This window comes from Rhinatrema bivittatum, chromosome 6 (assembly GCF_901001135.1).
Source record: "Rhinatrema bivittatum chromosome 6, aRhiBiv1.1, whole genome shotgun sequence".
Classification (NCBI taxonomy): domain Eukaryota; kingdom Metazoa; phylum Chordata; class Amphibia; order Gymnophiona; family Rhinatrematidae; genus Rhinatrema; species Rhinatrema bivittatum.
Window position 1 is genome coordinate 286,150,129 of NC_042620.1, and position 24,084 is coordinate 286,174,212.

General features: G+C 41.7%; 1 protein-coding gene across 10 annotated transcripts in view; it reads right to left on the reverse strand.

Moving 5' to 3' along the window:
- Nucleotides 1-12,060: 12,060 nt before the first annotated feature.
- Nucleotides 12,061-24,084, reverse strand: part of LOC115094350 (zinc finger protein 436-like) — a 100,868-nt gene continuing 88,844 nt past the window's right edge. For 4 of the 10 annotated variants that reach the window (XR_003857537.1, XR_003857538.1, XR_003857539.1 and 1 more), the window contains 2 exons: nt 20,042-20,206; nt 16,800-19,915 (listed from right to left, as the gene is read on the reverse strand). Coding sequence is in view for 3 of the 10 variants with exons in the window: in XM_029607315.1 (XP_029463175.1) it covers nt 20,178-20,206 (29 nt within the window). In the remaining 7 variants the exon portion in view is untranslated. Of the gene's footprint in view, nt 12,509-16,799; nt 20,207-24,084 lie in introns of those variants that run through there. The other 6 variants (XM_029607318.1, XM_029607317.1, XR_003857534.1 and 3 more) reach the window with 5 other exon arrangements.

Below are 24,084 nucleotides of genomic sequence, written 5' to 3' on the forward strand. Positions count from 1 at the left end.
AGCCATTGAAATGTCGCTTCCATGTCTATTTATTTATTTTATTTATTTTTTTTTAGATTTTTATATACCGGTGTTCCTATATGAAATAAAGATCACATCGGTTTACATTGAAACAGAACATGAAAATTGCCAAAAGGCATTACATAGAACAAGGTTATGTCTACCCTTTTCAGAGGGGAGTTATATGGAGAGATCCTGAAGGCAGCCAGAGGAATGCGAAGGAATTCTAGAGCATACCCATCCCATACCCATAGAGAGAGGAATATCAAGTAAGAAAAGGGAAGTGAATTCTAGAGCATTCTAGAGTGAATTCTAGAGCATACCCATCCCATACCCATAGAGAGAGGAATATCAAGTAAGAAAAGGGAAGTGATTATTCCCTTGTACAGGTCCTTGGTGAGGCCTCACCTGGAGTACTGTGTTCAGTTCTGGAGACCGTATCTACAAAAAGACAAAGACAAGATGGAAGCGGTACAGAGAAGGGCGACCAGGAAGGTGGAGGATCTTCATAGGATGACGTACGAAGAGAGATTGAAGAATCTAAATATGTACACCCTGGAGGAGAGGAGGAGCAGAGGTGATATGATACAGACTTTCAGATACTTGAAAGGTTTTAATGATCCAAAAACAACGACAAACCTCTTCCGTAGGAAAATAATCAGCAGAACCAGGGGTCATGATTTGAGGCTCCAGGGAGGAAGATTCAGAACCAATGTCAGGAAGTATTTCTTCACGGAGAGGGTGGTGGATGCCTGGAATGCCCTTCCGGAGGAAGTGGTGAAGACCAGAACTGTGAAAGACTTCAAAGGGGCGTGGGATAAACACTGCGGATCCATAAAGTCAAGAGGCCGCCAATGAAGAGTGGGTGACTCGCCAGAATGATGGCTATTGACACAATACCCTTATTAAATAAACATACACATGCTTACTGTGACTCCTACATCGCTCTAAGCTTCAACAGCAAGAGGTAATGGAAAAAAGGATTTGCACTCACAAAGAGGGGAGTAGCTGGCTTGTTACGGCGGTTACTACCCCAAACCAAATATGCCTGATACTTCACTTTCAATGCATATACAGTATAGCTCTCTGCTTCAATGACAGGGGAGAAGAATAACTGATACTTCACACATCCAGCAGAGCTCTCTGCTACAACAGCAAGGGAGAAGAAAAAGGGTTCGCACTCAAAACGCGGGGAGTAGCTGGCTTGTTACGGCGGTTACTACCCCAAACCAAATGTGCCTGATACTTCACTTTCCATGCATATCCAGCATGGTTCTCTGCTGCATCGGCATGGGAGAAAGACTGATACATCACGCATTTCCAGCATAGCTCTCTGCTTCAACGGCAGGGGAAAAAAAAAATTAACAAACAAACAACCAACAAACAACGGCAGGGGGAAAAAAAAAACAAAAACAAAAAACTGATGCTTCACGCATATCCTGCATAGCTTCAACGACAGGGGTGAAGAAAAAAAGGATTCGCAATCACAAAGCGAGGAGTAGCTGGCTTGTTACGGCGGTTACTACCCCAAACCAAATGTGCCTGATACTTCACTTTCAATGCATATCCAGCATGGCTCTCTGCTTCTACAGCAGGGGAGAAGTAAAAAAAAAACCAACAAGAGCTGTACAACATAGTCTAGGTATAACAAATAAGCATGGGTGTAGCTTGCTTATCGCGGCGGTTACTGCCCCTACTACCCCTAACTAATCAAGCTAGATATTTCACTTGCATGCAGCTCCATCACTGCTCTCTACATTAATGGTGGGGGTGGAAGGGGAATAGAACAAGGAGCTAAGAGTAACAGATAAGAATGAGAGAAAAAATGTGTGAGGCTTGCTGGGCAGACTGGATGGGCCATTCGGTCTTCTTCTGCCGTCATTTCTATGTTTCTATGTTTCTATAAACCACTTTGAGAACCCATTGATCTAAAGTATATGGACCCACCTGTGATAAAAACAGGATAGGCAACCACCTATCTCCTGCACCACCAAGTGAGCTTATAAACCTTCATTGGGAAGACTGAAGGGCTCCACCGCTGGAGTCTGCATTCTTTCGAGGTCCCTCAGGGGTGAAAGGACTGAGGCCTGCGGAAGAGACAGGATCTCTGGGAAGAACCTCTCCTAGAAGCCGAAAATGCCGGTAGTCTTGAGAGTGGCAAATCACCCAAAAAGACTGGGCAACGGGTTTCTTGTCCTTTGGCAATCAAGGGATCTGTGTGTCTCCCCATTTGCTTGAATTTTTGGAATTCACTTCCAAACAAAAGCGAGCCTTTGAAGGGCAGCTTAGTCAGATTGGACTTTGAAATATTATCTGTGGACCAGTTGTGCAGCCACAGCTGCCGCCTGGCCGCAATAACTGAAGCAGCTCCTCTGGTGGCTGTGCGTATCAAGTCACAGCCCACAACAGCCAAGAAGGCAGCCCCCGGTTCTACCATAGGTCCAAGATCGGACGCAGCACCATCAGATTCTTGACAAAGACGCAAGGTAGCCCAAGCTACCAAGGCACAAGAAGCAATTTGCAAGTTAATTTCACTGTCTCAAAGGCTTTCTTTAGGATAGCCTCAATTCTCGTATCCTGAGCAGGGACAGATTGGCCTATCGAGGAATTGGGCGTGCGCCAGTGTGCCAGTTACGTTGGTCATGTGTCATTTCCTCTCAGACTCCTCTGTTTCTTTGTGGCTCAACTGCACTAGCAGTTAGCTCCTTGTCTTTGTGTGCAAATGGGCTGGGCTTCAATTTCAGAGGCAGAAAAGGCAGACTGGTGCTTTTTGCAGATAATCCAGCACCTTGATGACCCCTGCCTGCTGCATATATTACAAAAAAAAATAAGCACTGCTCTGTTTTCCAGCCAGAGTACTGCCTGCCTTTGGCCTGCCTCTTTTTGATGCTCCAGTCAGAGCTGCAGTGTCCTGGCCCCAGCCTGCCTTCCTGTCTCTACCACCTCCTTTTTTTTTTTTTTTTTTTTACTAACTGGATGAGCTATTGCCAGTCCCACAGTAATAGAGCTCTGTTTCCATCCGGTGAAACTGTCTTGTAGCCTCAGAGATGTAAGAAGGGAAATTGGGGCTGTGCAGGCACTGGCAGGCAGCACTGTGTCTGAAAACAGCACTGCCCTGAGACAAGAAACTGAGGTTTATTTTGGCCTCAGTGAATCCAGTAAAGTTTAAAAATAAAGCTGTGAAGGAGAGAGGGACTGGCTGGGACCATCACATTGCAGCTCTCCCAGGACAATAAAGTGCTGCAGAACCCAGCAGCTGAATGTACCGATTGTAGCCTGTGGGTAAGTTAAGGTGACCTGCAAAAAAAAAAAAAAAGGCTGGGTTGGGGGATTAAAGCAGGAGTTTGAAGATTGTGTGAAGGTAAATGTGAAACTGGGAAAGGGACGAGCAGCCCTGGTGTTGGAGATGTTTTGGCTCAAGTCTGACAGTAGAGGCGTAACGTGTTCCAGGTCACATAATGTATCTCTCTAGGGTCAGCTTGGTGTGCTTTTAGGAGTCATTGAATCACATGGGCCTGTTTATAAAAAATCCCCTACGCTGATATTTTCCTACAATTAGCCCGGGATGCTGAGCATCCTTCAGTGCTACACCTCTTTACTGGGATGGTGGTTTATTTCGTGACAGAACAAATCAAGGCATTCACCCTAGGGAAACGCAACTGCTCTCTGGCCTTCACATCCAAAAGGTATAAACCCACCAAGAAGTGTCCCCCTTTAAAAGACGCCTCTGGCGCACTGCATTCCAGATCAATCAACTCCTGGATTGCATCCATGAGGGGATAAAAACAAGAAGGCTTGCACCAGATGACCAAAATAGGATCCTCCTCCTGCATCCCTAAGGAGTCAGGCCCAGCCACTCAAACGGTCTTCAAGGTCCAAGAGATTAAACCCAGCAACTCATATGAACATAAGAAATTGCCATACTGGGTCAGACCAAGGGTCCATCAAGCCCAGCATCCTGTTTCCAAAAGTGGCCAATCCAAGCTACAAGTACCCAAAAACTAAGTATATCCCACGCTACTGATGCTAATAATAGCAATGGCTATTTTCTAAGTCAACTTGAATAATAGCAGGTAATGGACTTCTCCTCCAAGAACTTATCCAATCCTTTTTTAAACACAGCTATACTAACTGCACTAACCACATCTCCTGGCAACAAATTCCAGAGTTTAATTGTGCATTGAGTAAAAACGAACTTTCTCCATTTAGTTTTAAATGTGCCCCATGCTAACTTCATGGAGTGCCCCCTAGTCTTTCTACTATCCGAAATAGTAAATAACCGATTCACATCTATCCGTTCTAGACCTCTCATAATTTTAAACATCTCTATCATATCCCCCCTCAGCCGTCTCTTCTCCAAGCTGAACAGCCCTAACCTCTTTAGCCTTTCCTCATAGGGGAGCTGTTCCATTCCCCTTATTTTGGTTGCCCTTCTCTGTACCTTCTCCATTGCAACTATATCTTTTTTGAGATGCAGCGACCAGAATTGTACACAGTATTCAAGGTGTGATCTCACCATGGAGCAATACAGAGGCATTATGGCATTTTCTGTTTTATTCACCATTCCCTTCCTAATAATTCCTAAAATTCTGTTTGCTTTTTTGACTGCTGCAGCACAATGAGACGACGATTTCAATGTATTATCCACTATGACATCTAGATCTCTTTTCTGGGTGGTAGCTCCTAATGTGGAACCTAAACTTCATGTAACTTCAGCATGGGTTATTTTTCCATATATGCATCACCTTGCACTTGTCCACATTAAATTTTATCTGCCATTAGGATGCCTAATTTTCCAGTCTCACAAGGTCCTTCTGCAATTTATCACAATCTGCTTGAGATATAATTACTCTGAATAATTTTGTATTATCTGCAAATTTGATTACCTCACTCGTCATATTCCTTTATAGATCATTTATAAATATATTGAAAAGCACGGGTCCTAGTACAGATCCTTGAGGCACTCCACTGTTTATCCTTATCCACTGAGAAAATTGTCCATTTAATTCTACTTCTGTTTCCTGTCTTTTAACCAGTTTGTAATCCACGAAAGGACATCACCACCTATCCCATGACTTTTTACTTTTCTTAGAAGCCTCCCATGAGGAACTTTGTTAAATGCCTTCTGAAAATCCAAATACACTACATCTTCCAGTTCACTTTTATTTACATGTCTATTAACCCCTTCAAAAAAAGTGAAGCACATTTGTGAGGCAAGACTTGCCTTGGGTAAAGTCATGCTGACTTTGTTCCATTAAACCATGTCTTTCTATATGTTCTGGGATTTTGATCTTTAGAACACTTTCCACTATTTTTCCTTGCACTGAAGGCAGGCTAACTGGTCTGTAGTTTCCTCGATTGCCCCTGGAGTCCTTTTTAAATAGTGGGGTTATATTAGCCACTCTCCAGTCTTCAGGTACAATGAATGATTTAATGATAGGTTACACATTTTAACTAATAGACCTGAAATTTCATTTTTTAGTTCCTTCAGAACCCTGGGGTGTATACCATCCAGTCCAGGTGATTTACTACTCTTCAGTTTGTCAATCAGGCCTACCACATATTCTAGATTCACCATGATTTGGATCCGTTCAACTGAATCATTACCCATGAAAACCTTCTCTGGAATGGGTATCTCCCCAACAGCCTCTTCAGCAAACACCGAAGCAAAGAAATTGTTTAATTTTTCCATGAGAAAAGAATAAGAAGCAGCATTCTATATGGTCCCAAAGAAGAACATAAGAACATGCCATACTGGGTCAGACCAAGGGTCCATCAAGCCCAGCATCCTGCTTCCAACAGTGGCTAATCCAGGCCACAAGAACCTGGCAAGTACCCAAAAACTAAATCTATTCCATGTTACCATTGCTAATGGCAGTGGCTATTCTCTAGGTGAACTTAATAGCAGGTGAACTTAATAGCAGGTAATGGACTTCTCCTCCATTACCTGCTATAGTCTTTCTACTATCCGAAAGAGTAAATAACCGATTCACATCTACCCGTTCTAGACCTCTCATGATTTTAAACACCTCTATCATATCCCCACTCAGTCATCTCTTCTCCAAGCTGAAAAGTCCTAACCTCTTTAGTCTTTCCTCAAAGGGGAGTTGTTCCATTCCCCTTATCATTTTGGTAGCCCTTCTCTGTACCTTCTCCATCGCAATTATATCTTTTTTGAGATGCGGCGACCAGAATTGTACACAGTATTCAAGGTGCGATCTCACCATGGAGCGATACAGAGGCATTATGACATTTTACGTTTTATTCACCATTCCCTTTCTAATAATTCCCAACATTCTGTTTGCTTTTTTGACTGCCGCAGCACACTGAACCGACGATTTCAATGTGTTATCCACTATGACACCTAGATCTCTTTCTTGGGTTGTAGCACCTAATATGGAACCCAACATTGTGTAATTATAGCATGGGTTATTTTTCCCTATATGCATCACCTTGCACTTATCCACATTAAATTTCATCTGCCATTTGGATGCCCAATTTTCCAGTCTCACAAGGTCTTCCTGCAATTTATCACAATCTGCTTGTGATTTAACTACTCTGAACAATTTTGTGTCATCTGCAAATTTGATTATCTCACTCGTCGTATTTCTTTCCAGATCATTTATAAATATATTGAAAAGTAAGGGTCCCAATACAGATCCCTGAGGCACTCCACTGTAGTGTCCACTCCCTTCCACTGAGAAAATTGTCCATTTAATCATACTCTCTGTTTCTATATGGTCCCAAATATGGGGGAATGTCCCCTTCCTCAACAGGAAAGCCACCCTAATCATCATGATCCACCTGCATTCGAGCTCTGTCAGACTGCACTGCGCCACAGTGCTTGACTGTGAAGACAGCCAGAGGAGCACTTGGAGTGCACGGAATTGCCTTAGTAAGTACTACAGAGTCAAAAGACCAGCCCTGTAGAAATGTCTGCAATCTCTGGAAGAATTCTACCCAGGAAAAGGAGAATGGGTCCATTCCAGACCCCATAGGCCCAAACCTGACATCCTGAGAGCTAATGTCCCCTGAGGACTTGACCCATGGATCAATGAACCGAATGCTGAGGAAATAGACCCTTCTACTTTTCCCTTTTTTTTTTTTTTTAAGTAAAAAACTTTTACTTGCACTCAGCCCTCTCTGGCTGAGAGCAGGAACGTGTCCTGACTACAGGGTGAGAGGGCTAAGGTCTTCACCACCGAGCCTCTTTCAGCCTGCAACTGCTAATTCGACTTTAGGTCCATGCCAGTCAAGGCTATCAGACTGAAGGCACTCTACTGAGGGAGGGACCGCACGGTGCTACATAGACATCTCATCTTTTCGATATCTCCTTTCCAATTTCTTTCGTCTTTTTTTTTTTTTTTTAAGTCACAGGGAAATGCAAGTCCACCATCTGCTGGAGATGGAGAATACTGGCAGGCTGAGTTGAGGCAGGACTATATAGCCAACATATCAACTTTTGCTCTGTCTCCATCTGCTGGCAGAGATGCATAACCCACTCATTGAAATTGACCTGCCTGAATTCTGAAGAACTTATGTTATGTCCTCTAACCCAGAAATCACTTTGTCATAGCCATATTCATCCCTGGTACCATTTTGGGTTACTTATCTTTAAAAAGCATGTTCACCACTATGAAATATTGTGGCATAAGCATAGATCTACTGAATATAAGTGCAAATGGATTACTGCCAATAAGCACTATCAATCTGAATTTTTTTCAGCAAAGAAAAAATACAAGTCTAATCAAATTAGGTCTGCAGATAATCAGCATCATCAACTACATCAACTATTTAAAACTGTTTCTCTTCTTTCTAATTAGCCAGATCTCACACCAGCTAATTCTTCATGTTCAGCAAATGATTTTGCTGCTTATTTTTTGGATAAAATTGATAACAACCACGAGGAATTTGGGCCTTTTAATTCTAACATCTCATCATCATGCCTATCTCTTGGGAGCATTCTCTTTGCTTTTAACCCAACAGCTAGCTGTCAATTTCTGCACTGGATCCTCTACCATCTAAATTTTTAAAGAATCCATCTTTAGGTTTATTTACACCTCTTTCCCTCATTGTAAACTCATCATCTGCTGGGATTCTTCCATAATTTAAAGTTGCAAGAATTCATCCTCTGCTAAAGATACTGAGCTTAGACCTCTCCAACCTCCCTATGCTCTCTAAGATAATTGAAAATGTCATCTGGGACCAATTGTATGACTTTGTGTCTAAAACTGTTTTACATCCCTGCCAGTAAGATTTTTGAACAGGACATAGCAAGGAATCCGCACTGTTAGCCCTAGTTAATGACATTAGAGACCAAGTTGACGGTGGTAAAGATGTGCTCATTGTCCTCTTGGACATGAGCATGGCCTTTGATACAGTTCATCATCTTTCATGCCTTGAAGAGATTGATTTGTTAGATTTAGCACTGGCATGGTTTCGCTCTTATAAGCATTCTGCCCTTAAATCCTTGCTTTCTGGTGTTCCTCTTCTTTTTAGTATTTTTCTCTCTGTCCTTACTACTCTCATCCAAGTTTATGGATTCAGACTATATTTCTATGCAGATGATATTCAAATCACTGCATTTGTTGATACTAGAATTTCTTTTCTCTTATTGCTCTCAATAACTGTCTGGATCAGGCTGTGAATTGGCTTGCCTCCCATAAGCTTAAAGCTAATCCTTCTAAATCAGAAACCTTGTAGGTTTCTCATCGGGGCCATGTTCAATCTGTCTTTCTTAATATGCTTGGTACTCCGACCCCACTCAAGGATGCTGTCACTACATTGAGAGTTCAAATCGCTGCATAGCCTTAGAGGTGCAAGATAGTATTAATTATGCAAAGAGCAATATACATACATTAAAAAAAACTTTAAATTTTAATTAGATGTGTGGGTAACAATTACCTGCTTAAAGCCTACTCACTTACCCACATAAACATGTGCACATTATGTGCATTTGCATGGATAAAAGTAATGAGCCAGTAGCTTCTCTTTCCATCGCAACCATGTCACAGAGGAGAGCAGCACAGATTAGAAAGTCTAACTTACTAACCAGGGTGGTGAAACTTCTGGTCAAAGAAGTCATGAGAGTCCAGAAGATGCAGTCAGAGTGAGGTCCTACCGCAAAGAATAGGTCTGGGAGAAGATCTGTGGCAAGATCAATTTGGTCTTCAAAAATAACTGCAGTGTGGGTGAGTTGAGCCATAAGTTGCGGGACCTGTGCCGCCTCGTGATGAGGAAACAAGCCAGGAGACATGCCGAGGGACTAGACAGCCAGGTTACCTTTACATCTGCAGCATATCTGGTGCTCAGCACCATATAAGATGTGACAGGGGTGGTCAATTTGGACACCTCCCAACCAGGACAACAGCAAGGAAAACACTGTCTATAGAAAACCTTGTCTCAGGGTACGTAGAGATTACTTTATATAGTAGGAATGGGAAGGAGAAAAATTATTTGTTTTTCATTTAATTTCAGCGGTTTTATTTTCCATGAATTTTGTTTTGTCAAATGTTTATTTCATTTGTTTAGTTAAAAAAATGTTTTTTAACCAATCCCCCCCCCCAAAAAACCCCCAAAAACCACAAACCCAGGGCCTCCCAACCCCCCCCCCCCCAAAACAAAATGCTGGGGGCAGGATCTTCTCCATCGCCAGCTATCTAGTCTGGGAGGGATCAGAGGCCTAGGCCCAAGCCAAAGTCCGGGTCTTACGTACAACTTAGGCCAAGATCGCAGAGACCTACTGCAGCCTAGGCTTACACAAGAGCAAGGCTTCAGCCTAGGCCTAAACGTTGAGATGGTCCTGACGCCTAGGCCCAAAGTGAAGCCTCAGCCTTGCATAGGCCTAGGCTGTGGTAGGTTGCCAAATCTTGATCTACACCCTATGCAAGGCCTAGGCATTAAGGCCAGGACCCAGGCCCAATGCTGCAACCTGGTCCAGCTGCTGGGACCTTAGCCCAGATCCAGGCCCTACATCGGGATCTGATCCAGATGCATGACCTTGATGCCTAGGCTTCAGCCTAGGCTGGAGTCTGTGCCCAAGCTCAAAGCTGCGACCCAGTCCAAAGGCTGCTTTGGCCCAGGCTTCAGAGCGCTCCTTTTCTGTCTTCTTTTCTTTGGCTCAAAGCCAATTGACGCCTTCCTCTGGGATTGTGCTGGAATTAACTCCAGCACAATCCCAGCAGATGGTGTCATTTGGCTTCCAAGCGCCGAAGAAAGAAGATGAAGAAGAGGAGCGCCCAGGCCTGACCCTGGGCCGAGGACCCAGCCTCCGGATCAGGTTAAGGCATCGGACCTGGGTCTGGGCCACAACACTGTGTTCCTGGAGTAGGTAAGTTTTTACATTTTTGGGGTCTCTGTCAAAGCCCAGGCGTCATGCTCCGGCCTACGTTACGGTTTGTGCATCAGGTCACGACCTATAACTAGGTGATAGTGTTGTGCTGTGGCCTAGGCAGAGGCCCTTACTTTGGGTCTCAGCCTATTCCATAGGTAAGTCTGCAGTTTTGGGCCTGGGCCCAATGGCTCAAATTTGTTTTCAAAACAAAATGTGAAAACCATGGGATTTTCAATAGTTTCGCTTTGATAACAAAATTAAAGAAAATAAATGTTGTCTAATTTCCTATTTCGTTTTGCCCAAATGCCCGTCCCTATTACATATGTCTTGTACTCTGGGGCTGTTCCAGGCCCTCCTATACACATTGAGAAAACAAAGAACCACCCCTACTCTCCAATGTGCTAGGTTTGATGTGTAGGGCACTTAACTATAAGATCGGTGGAGCGGTTTGCCACATCTATCATGATAGTAGCACCAATGGTACACATGATGCTTTCTTTATAGATGGCTTGGAATACATGTTCTAGTAAGGCACATAAAATTTATATTGTTGCTTCCATATCTATATGCAGACATTATCAACAGCAGCTCACTTTCCTCTCACCTCCTGACCCACCTAAATGGACTTTATAGGGACATTACAAATTCCACCCTCTGACTAGATTCAGAGACCTGAGCTTTCAGGTCGCCACAACTAAAGTCAGTAAGCAACCCATTTAAAAAAAATCAATAGTTTGTCTCCTCTGCAGCTTGCCATGCTGAGCAGCAGCATATGATTCCAAGGAATATATCTATCAAACAGGTACACTTTCAAGACTTTCTGTGAAGTAGCAGGAGGTGCTCAACGAGGGACTGGGGAATTATACAGTTTGGAAACAAGAAGGTCAAGTGATACATATACATCTATTATAGAAACTTAAAACATGTACAACTTTAACTGTTGCAGGGGAGCTGCATGCTGAGCTGCCAAGGCTGAATGGCCAAAGAAGGGCACGATAGCACCTACAACAGTTGGCTGACAGCTCTGAGGAGAAGACAGAGGTTGAGGGACCCACAGGGAAGCAGAATCAGCAGTCTGTCATGGAAGGGGAGGAGGAACACCAGTAGGAAGAGCAGTCAGCTGATCCACTTTAACCTACAGGCGAGATGGCTCATGGGCAGCTGGAGAACAGCTCGGCTGCAGCGGAGCAAGTCCCTTCTGAAGAAGAGCACACACAGGACGGCCAAGTGGAGCGCCTATTAATTGACCTCAACATCAGCGTGTTGGAAGAGGTGTGAGCACTTTGACCTGAGATCCATGGTCTCCAGGTTGTTGTGAGGAAGGAAGGTCAGGCCCTGAGGGTGGAGATACAGGGAGTCCAAGATAAGATATAGAGCCTTCGCCAGGCCATTGATGTCCAGACAGCAGTCTCAAGAGATGCCACCTTGGCAGCTTCAGCCACCGCCAGCTCAATACTCCCATCATCCTTTCCAGCACCAGGTGGATGTCTACTTCCACAGCCTGAAGCGCCTCCTGCACCATTGCCTGGCCATCCTTTGGCTCCACCTCACCTGCCCATCAAGTTACCAAGTCTGATAATGCCACCACCATAGCCACCCATACAGCCTTCTGCATCAGCTCCTGTGCGCTCTGAGGGCACTGTCAGCAGCAAGAGGACTCCGCTTATGTATTGGGCAGACTAAGACTTAAATACTTCCCCCACCCCAGAAAAAAAAAAACCAGAGGCCCAAAAAAAGCATTCTTTCTGTATTGCAATTTATATATAACACATACTGTAAATAAATTAACCTTCACAATCAAAAAGATCTTTGTATCAGTGTTCCTTTTCTGCAAAGTCTGTCTTTGACTCAGGCAATGTATCTCTTTCAATTACTCCTGACACAGCTCTAGTTCCTCCTCCTCTTCCAGTCCCTCTGGAGAAGGCATGCCTCTGGTTTTGGCCAAGTTATGTAACGTGCAGCAGGTTAGAAAGATCTCAAAGATTTTAGGTAAGTTGTAGAGGTGGTATCCCCCAGATTTGTCCAGAATGCAGAAGCATGTTTTGAGAAGGCCAAAGGTTCTCTCAGTGACTGCACTGGTCTGCTGGCATGTCCTGTTGTATTGCACTTTTACAGCACTTTGTAGGGTTGCCATTGGGATCAGAAGCCAGATTATGAGTGGCTAGCCTCTGTTACCTGAGGAGAGAAGCCAGAGAACATTTAGATAGGCTTTCAGGTTGGACAGAACATTAGTTCATTAGGCTAGGTCAGAGCTGTCTTCCTGGGTAGGCAGGCCACCTCGATATGAGGGAGACACAGAAGAGGTTAGTTGGTATGTGGAGTTAGTAATAGATGTATTCCAACCTAGAAGCCAGCCCCTGGTGATGTGGCTTTCCTCATGAATTCCTAAAGGTAACAGAATGTAGGCAACATGAAAATCCAGGACAATATCCAGGATGAAGCCTTAGTATCACAGACCACCTGCAGATTGAAGGAGTGGAAGCCCTTGAGGTTGTGGTAGGTGGCCTCATCTCCCTCTGGTGCCCTTATAAGGTGTGCAATCAATAGTCCCCAAGTCCAAGGGAAAGCATGCAACTTGATTGAAATTGTCATGATTAAGGATATATATTGGCCTGTTCTCCTTAGCAAGGCAGCCAGGTCCCAATCCATGTGCACACAGGTGGCAGACTAGCTGATTCCAGCCATGACTCCAAGAGGAGTTTGAAAGGTGCCATTTACAAAAAAAGGCATGGGTAGTGGTGGGCTTGACATATGCTGACAAAGCATGGCCCCTCGAGCTGGTAGGCCGTAGGTCCTGCTTTAACTGCTGGCATAGATACAATATAGTTTTCTTAGTAAACCTGAACCTGTGCATGACTTGCTCCTCTGACAGATCTAAAAACCATGCCATTGTCCTGTAGACCTTGTGTGTGGGGTACCTCCTCCTGTGCTCGCTCGCGCTCTCTCTCTTCAGCATTATAGACCTGAGTACCCCATATGGTGATTAGGGTCATATTGAAAAGAAAGTCTCACCCACCCCAATATGTTCCAGAAACCCCCCTCCAATCCCCTCCTTTATGTCTCTGTTTCCTCCAGTATGTTCCTGTAACCCTGCAGTTAGGTGCATGAGGTTGACTATAGCAACCAGATTGCCCTTGTCTATCTCTGGTACTCTCACTACATTCCCCCATGTGACCCTGTCTATCCCTGTTCTCACAATGTACCGGCAAGGTTTTCCCACTCTGTTGGTCCCAATCCACACCCCGTGCACTCCCATCCACTGGGCAATTCTTGCTTTTACTTGGCAGAAGGCAGACCCACAGACAGTCACCATTCAAGAGTCTCTATCACAGCAGTGTAACCGAGCTATATTAAATCTACATGGGTATATGGGCACATGCATCACTTTTAAAATATGTCCTTACGCCTGTAGGTATAGACACGCCCCCCCTTTTTTATGCACATTCTGTTGCAAGTACTTTGCCACTTTTAAAATTCAAGTTCTGCACGATTGGCTCATAACTCACATATATGGGCCTTTTTATACTAACAACTTTTTAAAAATCCTTCTTTCTTTTATGATTTCACCTTTTGGTCTCTAAATCCTAGAGATGCAGCTTATGCCAGTCAGGAAGTTGTCTATCATCGACTGGTCCAGCCTCTTTAGGACAAAGTCTTTGAAGGCTATAATGTTTGTCTTTTTGCTTAAGGCCATACTGGATCCAGAAAGTCATACATGTAAGGAAATAAATACAAAAGTCCTTATAAAGATAAAACATAGGTACAGATTTTTATTCAGTGACTTATTCCACTGCATGAAATTTCATATGGTATCTGTCTACACAAGCTGCTGGCATACTGAGAATATTTATTTAAGCAAAATACCATGCCTGAAGATGCATGCTTTGTGTTACTGGGCTTACACATTACTTTAGAGCAATAGCATCATAAATGCCCAAGGTCTTGATTTGTAGAATTTAGCAAACTAGATTAAGAGCATTTTCACAAATTGGCCCGGTCCTGTGAAATAGTATAGGATTCAGTAGTGATGCTTCAGGAGGACTTTTATAAAATATCAAATATTTTTGCATTTATTTGCCTTAATTTTGTGATTGTATTCCTTGGCATTTATTTTATTATTACAGATAGTTATTTGTTTTTATGCTTCTGCTTTTATTTTTTATTATAATTGCACACTTTATTGTACATTTGTTTCTGTATTTGTTTAATGTGATTAGGTTCATTACCTTTTTATCTGTGCTGATCAAATCTATTGGATATAGCAGAATACAAATACACTAAATAAATACCCCAAATATGTCCCAAAGAGACCCTTTTATAACAATTGCTATTCAGGAAAATCCAAATATTTGGCTATATTTGCCAAAGGAAGGCCCAAAATAGTAAGAATGAATTGACTCCAAAGAGTATAGCATCTGCCTAATCAAGCAGGAAACAAGTAGACTTGCCTCTGGAAATTTCAGTAAGTTACACATGGTTAAGTGATGGACAGGAGGAGCATGGAGAGAAAGAACATTCTCACATTGTTTTCAGGCAAAAAGGGATTTACTTTTCATGTTACAGAACAAGGTGAATGATTAATCTTAGTCATGCAATTCTAGCACCACAATCACACAAGTCAGTCATCAGAAGCCTAACATTTCCTTAATATCAGCTTCTTCCACCATGGAACACAGCTGTTAAAAGAAGCACCTCATGGTCACAAGCCCATTTCAACAATTTGGCGAATACATTTTTATTAAAACAAGATTAACATGGATAGATGTATTCAATCCCACTGCTGTCATGGACAGTGAGTGTTTATTTTGCTCTTCTCACAAATGGAGAAATTCTATCCACTAATTTGTCTCACAGCAGGCTGCTCTCCGCCTTCCAGTCAGAGACCTCAAGTCTTGCAATGCAGATACCTTGTATCTCAAGTTTATGAGGGAAATTATTCTCTTTTAAATTTGTTTTAGATTAGGCACCCCACACACACAAATAGGGCTACCCAAAAAGAACTAAAAAAAATCCAAGGAAGGAGGTTTTGCAAGCTCCAGAACAAAATAATTTAACAGGTTAAAGCACCAGGCCAGAAAACATAAAAATAAGAAAACTCTAGTGCACCAACCAGATCTGTATTTTTGAAGCCCAAACTGGGGGACTTTTTGTAACTTCAGTTACAATTTTAATACTAGACAACTGCTAAAGGATTTTAATATCAAACAATTTATATCAACACTAATGATCATAAACAAGATTTATACAGAATTTTCTACAGTAAAACACTACATAAACTAAACTTAATATAATCAAATTATAACCAATTGCTCTGTTTATGGCATAAAACATTGAACTAGCATATTACAAAAAGATCTGGAGGTAAAGCTGCAAGAACCACCACAAAAAATTTGAATTTGAGATTGAACAAATTGTCATTAGTTTGTCTCTACTAAGTCCATTTTTCCCCACAGTCCAGTATGTACAGTTATAGTTCCAATTCTCTTCTGTGTCTCCTACATCTGGATTCCAAGATTGTACTGCCTCAGTTACACCATATGGTTTCTATAATTTTAGCACTACAAGCAGACTACCCTCCTTCCCCAAATATAACCTCTTTCACAGGAATTAAAGTTACAAGAAACAAACAGGAAGACGTTCTGTCGAAGCTAGATGACACAATGAAAACAAGACAGACCTGTCGCCTTAGTGTGAGAATATTTTTATTCACACAAAACGGCAGTAATTAAGAGAGCCTAACTCTGGCCGAGTTTCGCACATTGTAAAGAAATGGAGGACTTCACTTGCTGACTGAAGCTGATGTGTGCTGATGCTGAATCGTTGGTTTTGAATGATTACAAGACAACTTTGTTTATTGACCAGATGCCATTTTCAAACATTTCTAAAAAAAAAAAAAAAAAAGAACCAATAGAAGCTCCTTATTCTTTACAAGCCCAACGCAGCCAATGTGTGAAACTCGGCCAGAGTTGGGCTCTTTTAATTACTGCCATTTTGTGCGAATAAAAATATACTCACACTAAGGTGACAGGTCTGTCTTGGAATTAAAGTTAGGCAGACTTAAAATCAAGTCATCTGTCTAGTAGGGACCAGGCATATCATGAAGGAAATGTCTTTGATCATCTAAAGCAGTGGTTCTCAACCCTGTCCTGGGGACCCCCCCCAGCCAGTTGGGTTTTCAGGAAATCCACAATGAATATGCATGAGAGAAAATTTGCATACACTGCCTCCATAACATGCAAATTTTCTCTCATGCATATTCATTGTGGATATCCTGAAAACCCGACTGGCTGGGGGGGTCCCCAGGACAGGGTTGAGAACCACTGATCTAAAGGAAAATCATTGCTAAGATATGCCATACTGAGTCAGACCAAGGGTCCATCAAGCCCAGTATCCTGTGTCCAACAGTGGCCAACCAAGTCGCAAGTACCTGGCAGGTACCCAAACATTAAATGAAAAGATCCCAAGCTATTAATCCTTATTGATTAATAGCAGTTTATGGAATTCTGTTCTAGGAACTTATCCAAAACGTTTTTAAACCCAGGTACTCTAACTAGTACTGGAGCAACTTCTTACTGGCAGAGGAGCAGCACAAAGGAATTCAATCTCAGAAGGAACTTCCTCTTCCCCTCCCTTCAACAAGTCAGGGAACATGTGGTTAACTGGGAATGGGGGTTTAAAAAGAGAATAAAGGGAATAAAGGCTTCGTGTCATTGAAATGGTTAAAAAGAGCACTTTAATAAGAACAGCACATCTAAAGACTGAAAGCACACCCTGAACCAACTCCAATTCGTCATGGACTCTGAGCCCATTCTGTTTTTTCAGTATTCATTCCTTAGCATTTTTGAGAATGCTCAGAACTTGGGGAAAAAAAAGGAACCAGTTCCAAGTTTCTTTGATGAATAGGAATTAGAGGAGAGAACGTTTCAGAATATAGAAAAGAAATGGTAAAAATGTTTATAGTGCAGGTTCATTTTATCATTGTAATAAGACACTGGATGGTGTGTATTACTGCCCTACAGTTCCACATCTGATAGTTAAAATCACTTGATTTGCAACACAATATACAGTATTAAGTGTATGGCAACATGCCCCATTCATGCTGTGATACAATCTTTTTTTAAAATATACAATTCTCTGCAAACAGGCTCATCTCAACATGCAATATATTTACTGTACATTACAGTAATTATCTTTTCTGTGATCAAATGCACAAGTTTGATTCCAGTCAGCATTCATAAATGCATTATAGATTATATTCTCTTTTAAGCTACCCCTCCATCCAACTAAAGATATGGGACAGAACATCTCAAAATAGATTATTTTAACACAGTTCAACCAGGATTTCCATCTTGATGAATTTCACTAAAATACAGAAATACAAAGCAGACTACCCATTCCTGAAATGTACTGCTTTGGTATGAAACAGAGTATGATAGCAAATAAAGGCTACAAGGATCATCTGGCCTGCCCATTCTTTTTTCTTGTTGCACATCCTGCTTGATCTCCAATGAAGGATTATCTATGATATGTTTATAGTAACTGTAATTTTAACAAACCAGCATCTTCAGTATTCACGTGAGGTGACATCCTTTAAATGCACACTTTCAGTTATCACTAACATGACAAAAATAATCTGTTATATTTTCTGTAGCCTGCAGTGAAGTATTAAAGCTTATTTTATGTAAAAACTTGCTGAAAATCAAGTTGACAGCTTTTTTACACTTATGATGTTTCTTTACAGAATCTTCTTCAGCAAGTCTTTGGTTTGTAGGAGTATTTGTTTCTCTTTGACAAGATTCCTTTCTTCAGCTCATCACAAAGCAACTTATGCAGCCTCAGGTATTTTCCCTTGTATGCTACCATTCTAGTCCTGGTCTAAATTTGCAGGGAACATAGGTTACAAGTCCTTGTCATGGAAAGTCAGGAGTAAGAAGCTATTCAGTTTAGGCAATGCTTGCTGGTTGAGTCTCTCAGGAGGCAGAAAGCGGAACCACAGTTAGAGGTGGGCTCAGCTGACAAACATCTGTGCCAACCAATAGGATCTCAAAGTATTGAAGGATTCCATATGCAGATGATGCAAAATGACTAGTGTAAAAAAAAAAAAAAATTTCCCACTGGATTCTCTTCCTAGCGATCAGGAACAAGCCCTCTAGGGTCAAGAAGGAAATTCACAAGCCCAGGGCTGGAATGTTAATAGCTGCAGCACTTCCAGCAAGAGTGGCAGTAATCAGCGACATCCTTCTTAGTGGTTTGAAGGCATCCAACTGCCAAAGTCATGATGTCCAGAGAGTGCTGCCGCCTGCTGAATGATAGAATTAAAGAAATTATGGAGAGGCTGCTTAGGCTCATCAGTTTGCCTTCTCATGCTGGCAGTGACGAAGCTACCCGATATGAACCTAAGCAGATGTGAACACGGGCACATTTGCTACTTTCGTTGTTCCCCCTAATCAAGAGTAAAGGCCCAAGTGGGAACAGGTAAATCCTGTAAACAGATGGCTATGCAAGCACTGTAACTAGGAGTGCTTTGATTTTCTTGACTATAGAATAGTTTCCAAGACAGGGCTGCTTAATCTTCCTGACAAAGAAAGGAAAGAAGATCTTTGGGAAAGGACTTGCGACCAGGTGTATTAAGCATTTTTTCCTCAACAGACATAAAATGAGAAACATTCTGGCCCTTTAGTAAGGAAATCTCAATAGGAGAAGGTAAGAAACTCAACTGTATGAGCAAGCAAATCTGAATAAAAAAATACTAGAGGCTGAGGAAGACACGGATAATCATAAAAAGGGAAAATGTACAAGATGAAATTAGTTGGGCTCTCTGAAAAGAAATGCAAGAAGTATTGGGAATAATCAGGAAGAATGGAAAGTCCTAGTTCACACTGAAAATTATGACTAACAGCATAATAGACTTGGGACAGTTTGTCTGACTGAAATATTGGTCCAATAGAAGAGATCATTTATGAACACACGAAGAACAGGGATAGAGTGTTGCTTTATAAGTTAAAGACTATGTACTTGCTCCAGGATCCAGAACAATATGAGAATATAACCTGTGAAAAGTGCACTACGCAGATCATCTGGGTTCTATTTATAAAAACAGTTTCTGTACCTCAAGCTGGCATGGCTGTATGTCTCTATCTCACAACAGCAACACCTAATGGCTACACACATGGTGCACATGTTTTGGGTTCCAGAGGGAGTCATAATCTGTGGCCATGACTAGGCTAGACAGAAAGACAGATGGGATGCTACAAAAAAAAAAAAAAGAAAAAAAAGGGGAAATTCATAGAAACTAAGAATATGTTGGCAGATAACAGACCATAATGCCCATTTAGTCTACCCAATTTACTTCCTGTTGCAATACCAGAGGCTCTAGTTGATTTTTGCTCTTACCATTATTTCCTCTGTGGTTATTTTCATGCCTTTGTGAATTATGTTACTGTTTTAACTTCCATCACCTCCATTGGGAGATAGTTCAGTGCATCCATCATAGAACCTCATGTAGTTGCAAATGCATATGGTGCCGTAGACCAATAGAGGCCAGTTCCAAACTAGCTGGAATCCCAAAGGAGCAGGAGAAAACTATGGAGCGAAAAATACTCATAGTTGGAAAAATATCTGAGTGAAGGTAAAAGGAGAAAAGTACAAGGGAAATATCATATGAAGGGACTACCATAGCAATAATCCAAGTCACATCATGATACTTACGAGATTTTCAATTATCTGCACAGAAAACAATTTGGTAAGTCACAATCTCTCAAACAAGTTCTTGAAAGATGTTCGTGACAACGTTTGGCACAGAAATTGGAAATTTAAATCACGCAAAGCTCTTCAAGTCTTGATCCTAATCAATTGGGAGGAATTTTTCAGAACCTAAAAGGTGAAATACAGAAACATAAAATATGACAGCAGATAAGATCCTACCCAGTTTTCTTCTTACTATAGGTAAAAGTGATCACGAGTTAAAAAAAAAAAAGTTAAAATAAATTTCGAGAATTGCTTGGCATAATCTTCTGGAAAGCAAATAGGAGAAGAGTGCAGGAGTGCTTGCTTTTCCTAAAAGACAGCATGAAGAACACCAACCATTACATAAGATATGAAGTATATCAAAATATGAAACAGACTAAATCAGAAATTTTATAAAGATCTGAAACAATCAGAAATCTCACAAAAAATAGAGAATGGGCCAAATTACTAAAAACGTGTATAGAAAAAATAGGAAGGAGGAGAAAATTTTAAACAATTAAGGCACACAATTATATATAGAGAATATATAGAGGGCGAGAAAATATAGTTTTACAATTTTATCTTTTATTACAATTTATTATATCAATTTTTAAACAAACTTTTGCAAAAGACAAAAGAATAAAAAATAGCCAAGGAAAATGCAGATTCACATTTTCATTAAAAACCTCTCTTCCACAAATCACAACATATCCAGCACTCAAACACATTACATATTTAACGCACACCCACATACATACATTCTACATTTTAACAGAGAAAAATAGAAAAATGTGTAGATACCCAGAAAATTCCCAACAGAGGCCCCTGTTTCGCTGTAAGGTAGCTTCTTCAGGGGGATTTCTCAAAATAAATTTAAAAAAATCCCAAGTGCTATTTTCTTAAATTCATTATTCAGATGCAATCCTCAGAAGGAGGAGATATAAACCCTTCAACAAATTTCAGCAAGACCATGTAAAATTTCACCTCATATGAAACCACAATAAAGTTGCCAATTCTAATAGCAAATTTTATAGGTACAAGATTAATGCATGTGCACCAACCTGTTCAATATTCAATCCTGTTGAAACAACTATAAATTCGAAGATTGCACAGCAAGCCCTGCTTGTCTTGCTCTGTCAAAAACAATTCAATATTCAACTGCCGTTAGTAATAAGTTAGAGATTCTAACCTCTGGAAGTGCCAAAGTCTCCTCAAACATAGCCCAATGAAGTTTCACCAGACACAGCCGGTCAGTTTAGTAAAACGTGATCAATATACAATATATCTCAAAAGAACAAAACAATGAGGCTGGTCTCTGTTGATGTTTTTCTGGGTATCTACTCATTTTTCTCTGTTCTACTGTAGAATGCATACATAAGAACATAAGAACATGCCATACTGGGTCAGACCAAGGGTCCATCAAGCCCAGCATCCTGTTTCCAACAGTGGCTAATCCAAGTCACAAGTACCCGGCAAGTACCTAAACATTAAATAGATATCAAGCTACTATTCCTTATTGATTAATAGCAGTTTATGGACTTTTTCCTCAAGGAACTTATCCAAACATTTTAAAACCCAGTTACTCTTAACTGCAGTAACCACAGCCTTTGGCAATGAATTCCAGAGCTTAACTATGCGCTAAGTGAAAAAGAATTTTCTTTGACCCGTCCCAAATGAGCTATTTGCTAACCTCATGGAGCGCTCCCCAGTCCCTCCACTCTCCGAGAACGCAAACAACGGATTCACATTAACCTGTGCAAGCCCTTTCATGATTTTGTAGACCTCTATCATATCCTTCCCTCAGTCATCTCCTCTCCAAACTGAATAGCCCTAACCTCTTTAGCCTTTCCTCATAAGGGAGCCACTACATGCCTCCCCACTTTGGTCAGCCTTCTCTGCACCCTCTACAGTGCAACCACATGCCCCCTGAGATATGAATGTGGGTGTGCATTAAGTAAGCAATTGGGTAGATTTTAAAAGCCCTGCGTGCATAAATCCTGCTGGATTTACGCGCGTGCCGGCACGCCTATTTTGCATAGGCCGCCGGCGCGCGCAAAGCCCTGGGATGCGCGTAAATCCCGGGGCTTCGTAAAATGGGCGGGAGGGGGAATGTCCAGGGTCAGTGGGCAGTCCAAGGGCGTGGCGATGGTTCGGGGGTAGGCCAGGAGGGCGGTCCTGAGTCCCCGGCACTGCGGCCTGTGCCAGAGGATGGCAAGGTGGCGCGCGGGGGATTTAGTTAGGGCTGAGGGGTGGGTTAGATAGGGGAAGGGAGTGGAAGGTGGGAGGACGCGGAGGGAACGGAGGCAGGCTGTGCGGTTCAGCATGCGCAGGCTGCCGATTTTGCGCAGCCTTGCGCGCGCCAACCCGATTTTATAAGATACGCGTGTATCTTATAAAATCCGGCGTACTTTTGCTTGTGCCGGTTGCGTGAACAAACGTACGCGAGGTTTTCAGTGAAAATGTGAATCTGTGTTTCCCTTGGCTATTTTTTGTTCTGTCTTTTGCAAAAAAAAATGTTTATTTAAAAATTGATGTAAAAATTGCAATAAAAGTTAACATTGTAAAACTATATTTTCTCCCTCTCTATATATTCTTTATGTATTCTTAGCTTTATGGGGAATGTATCCATTATACCTTCTTTCTTTTACACAACTATATGTACCTAGTAAGGAACATTATGGGCAACAGAATAAAATGTAATAAATGCTTTAAAAGTAAGAACACAGCCAAGAAAAGTGAAAGGGGTAGGAAGATAATATTGAAATGCAAAGTTGCTTAACTGTAACAGGTGTCCTCAGAAGACAAATGATGTCATCTGATGTAGCACCGTGTTAGAGATTACTTAAAAGCTTCTAGAAACTTTTAACTTGGTCAATGGAGCATATGTATCCTGATCTATGCCAGCTTATCACACGGATCCTCCTCAGTCTGTATGATAGATAAAAGACTCACTACTAGAATCACAGACCTTGAATCACTTATACTTTGGGATGGACCGTTGGTAAATACTGACTCACAATCACAAAGAATACCAATGTGCCCAAAACATTTACTCCATTCACCAAGAACCTATGGAATAAGTGATCTTTTTACTAGGCTTCATTGACCATCATAATAGGCTTCATCGTATAGCATGGTTAAAAGGAGCACAACACATATGGCAGTAAATGGGATACTTTGCATATTGAAAAATACAAAAAAATGTACCTGTATTGACCAATGATTAAATATAAGGCGGAGTGGGAAAGTGAAACCATGCTATACGATGAAGCCTATTATGATGGTCAATGAAGCCTAGTAAAAAGATCACTTATTCCATAGGTTCTTGGTGAATGGAGTAAATGTTTTGGGCACATTGGTATTCTTTGCGATTGTGATAGATAAAAGAAACATGGAGAATCAGCTCCGGAGGTTTCATAAGGACTTGCATCCTGCTGTTCTTGGAGACAGTTGAATTCTGCAACTCAAAAGAGATTCCGCAGGACAGACTTAGCAAAATCTACTGTCATGTCAGGAGTTTCTGTCCAAGTAGTAGTTAGCTGAGAATGTGTGTAGAGAGCTCCATGTTGCAGATCTCCATAGAGGCCAATCTTAAGTAGGCTATCAACACTACCATGACCCTAACACTTTGAGCTTTGACATACCCTACCAGATTTAGCCCTGCATAAGCATAAAAGAAAGAGATGCAATCTGCTAGCCAGTTAGAAAGGGGGTGCTTGGCAACTGTAGTTGCAGGTTTGTTCGGAGTTAAAGGTAACAAAAAGCTGGGTGGACTTTCTAAGGGCTTCAGTCTGCTTCAGAAAGAAGGCCAAGGCTCTCTTGCAATCCAAATTGTGCAATGCTTGTTCTCCCTTGTGGACATGTGTTCTGTGAAAAATAGAGGGAGGACTATTGACTAATTAAGGTAGAAGTCCATTACCTTAGGCAGGAACTTAGGATGTATGTGCAGAACCACCCTGTAGTCAAAAAGCTTAGTATAAGGTGGATAAGTCACTAAGTCTTGGAGCTCACCGATTCTGCCTCAA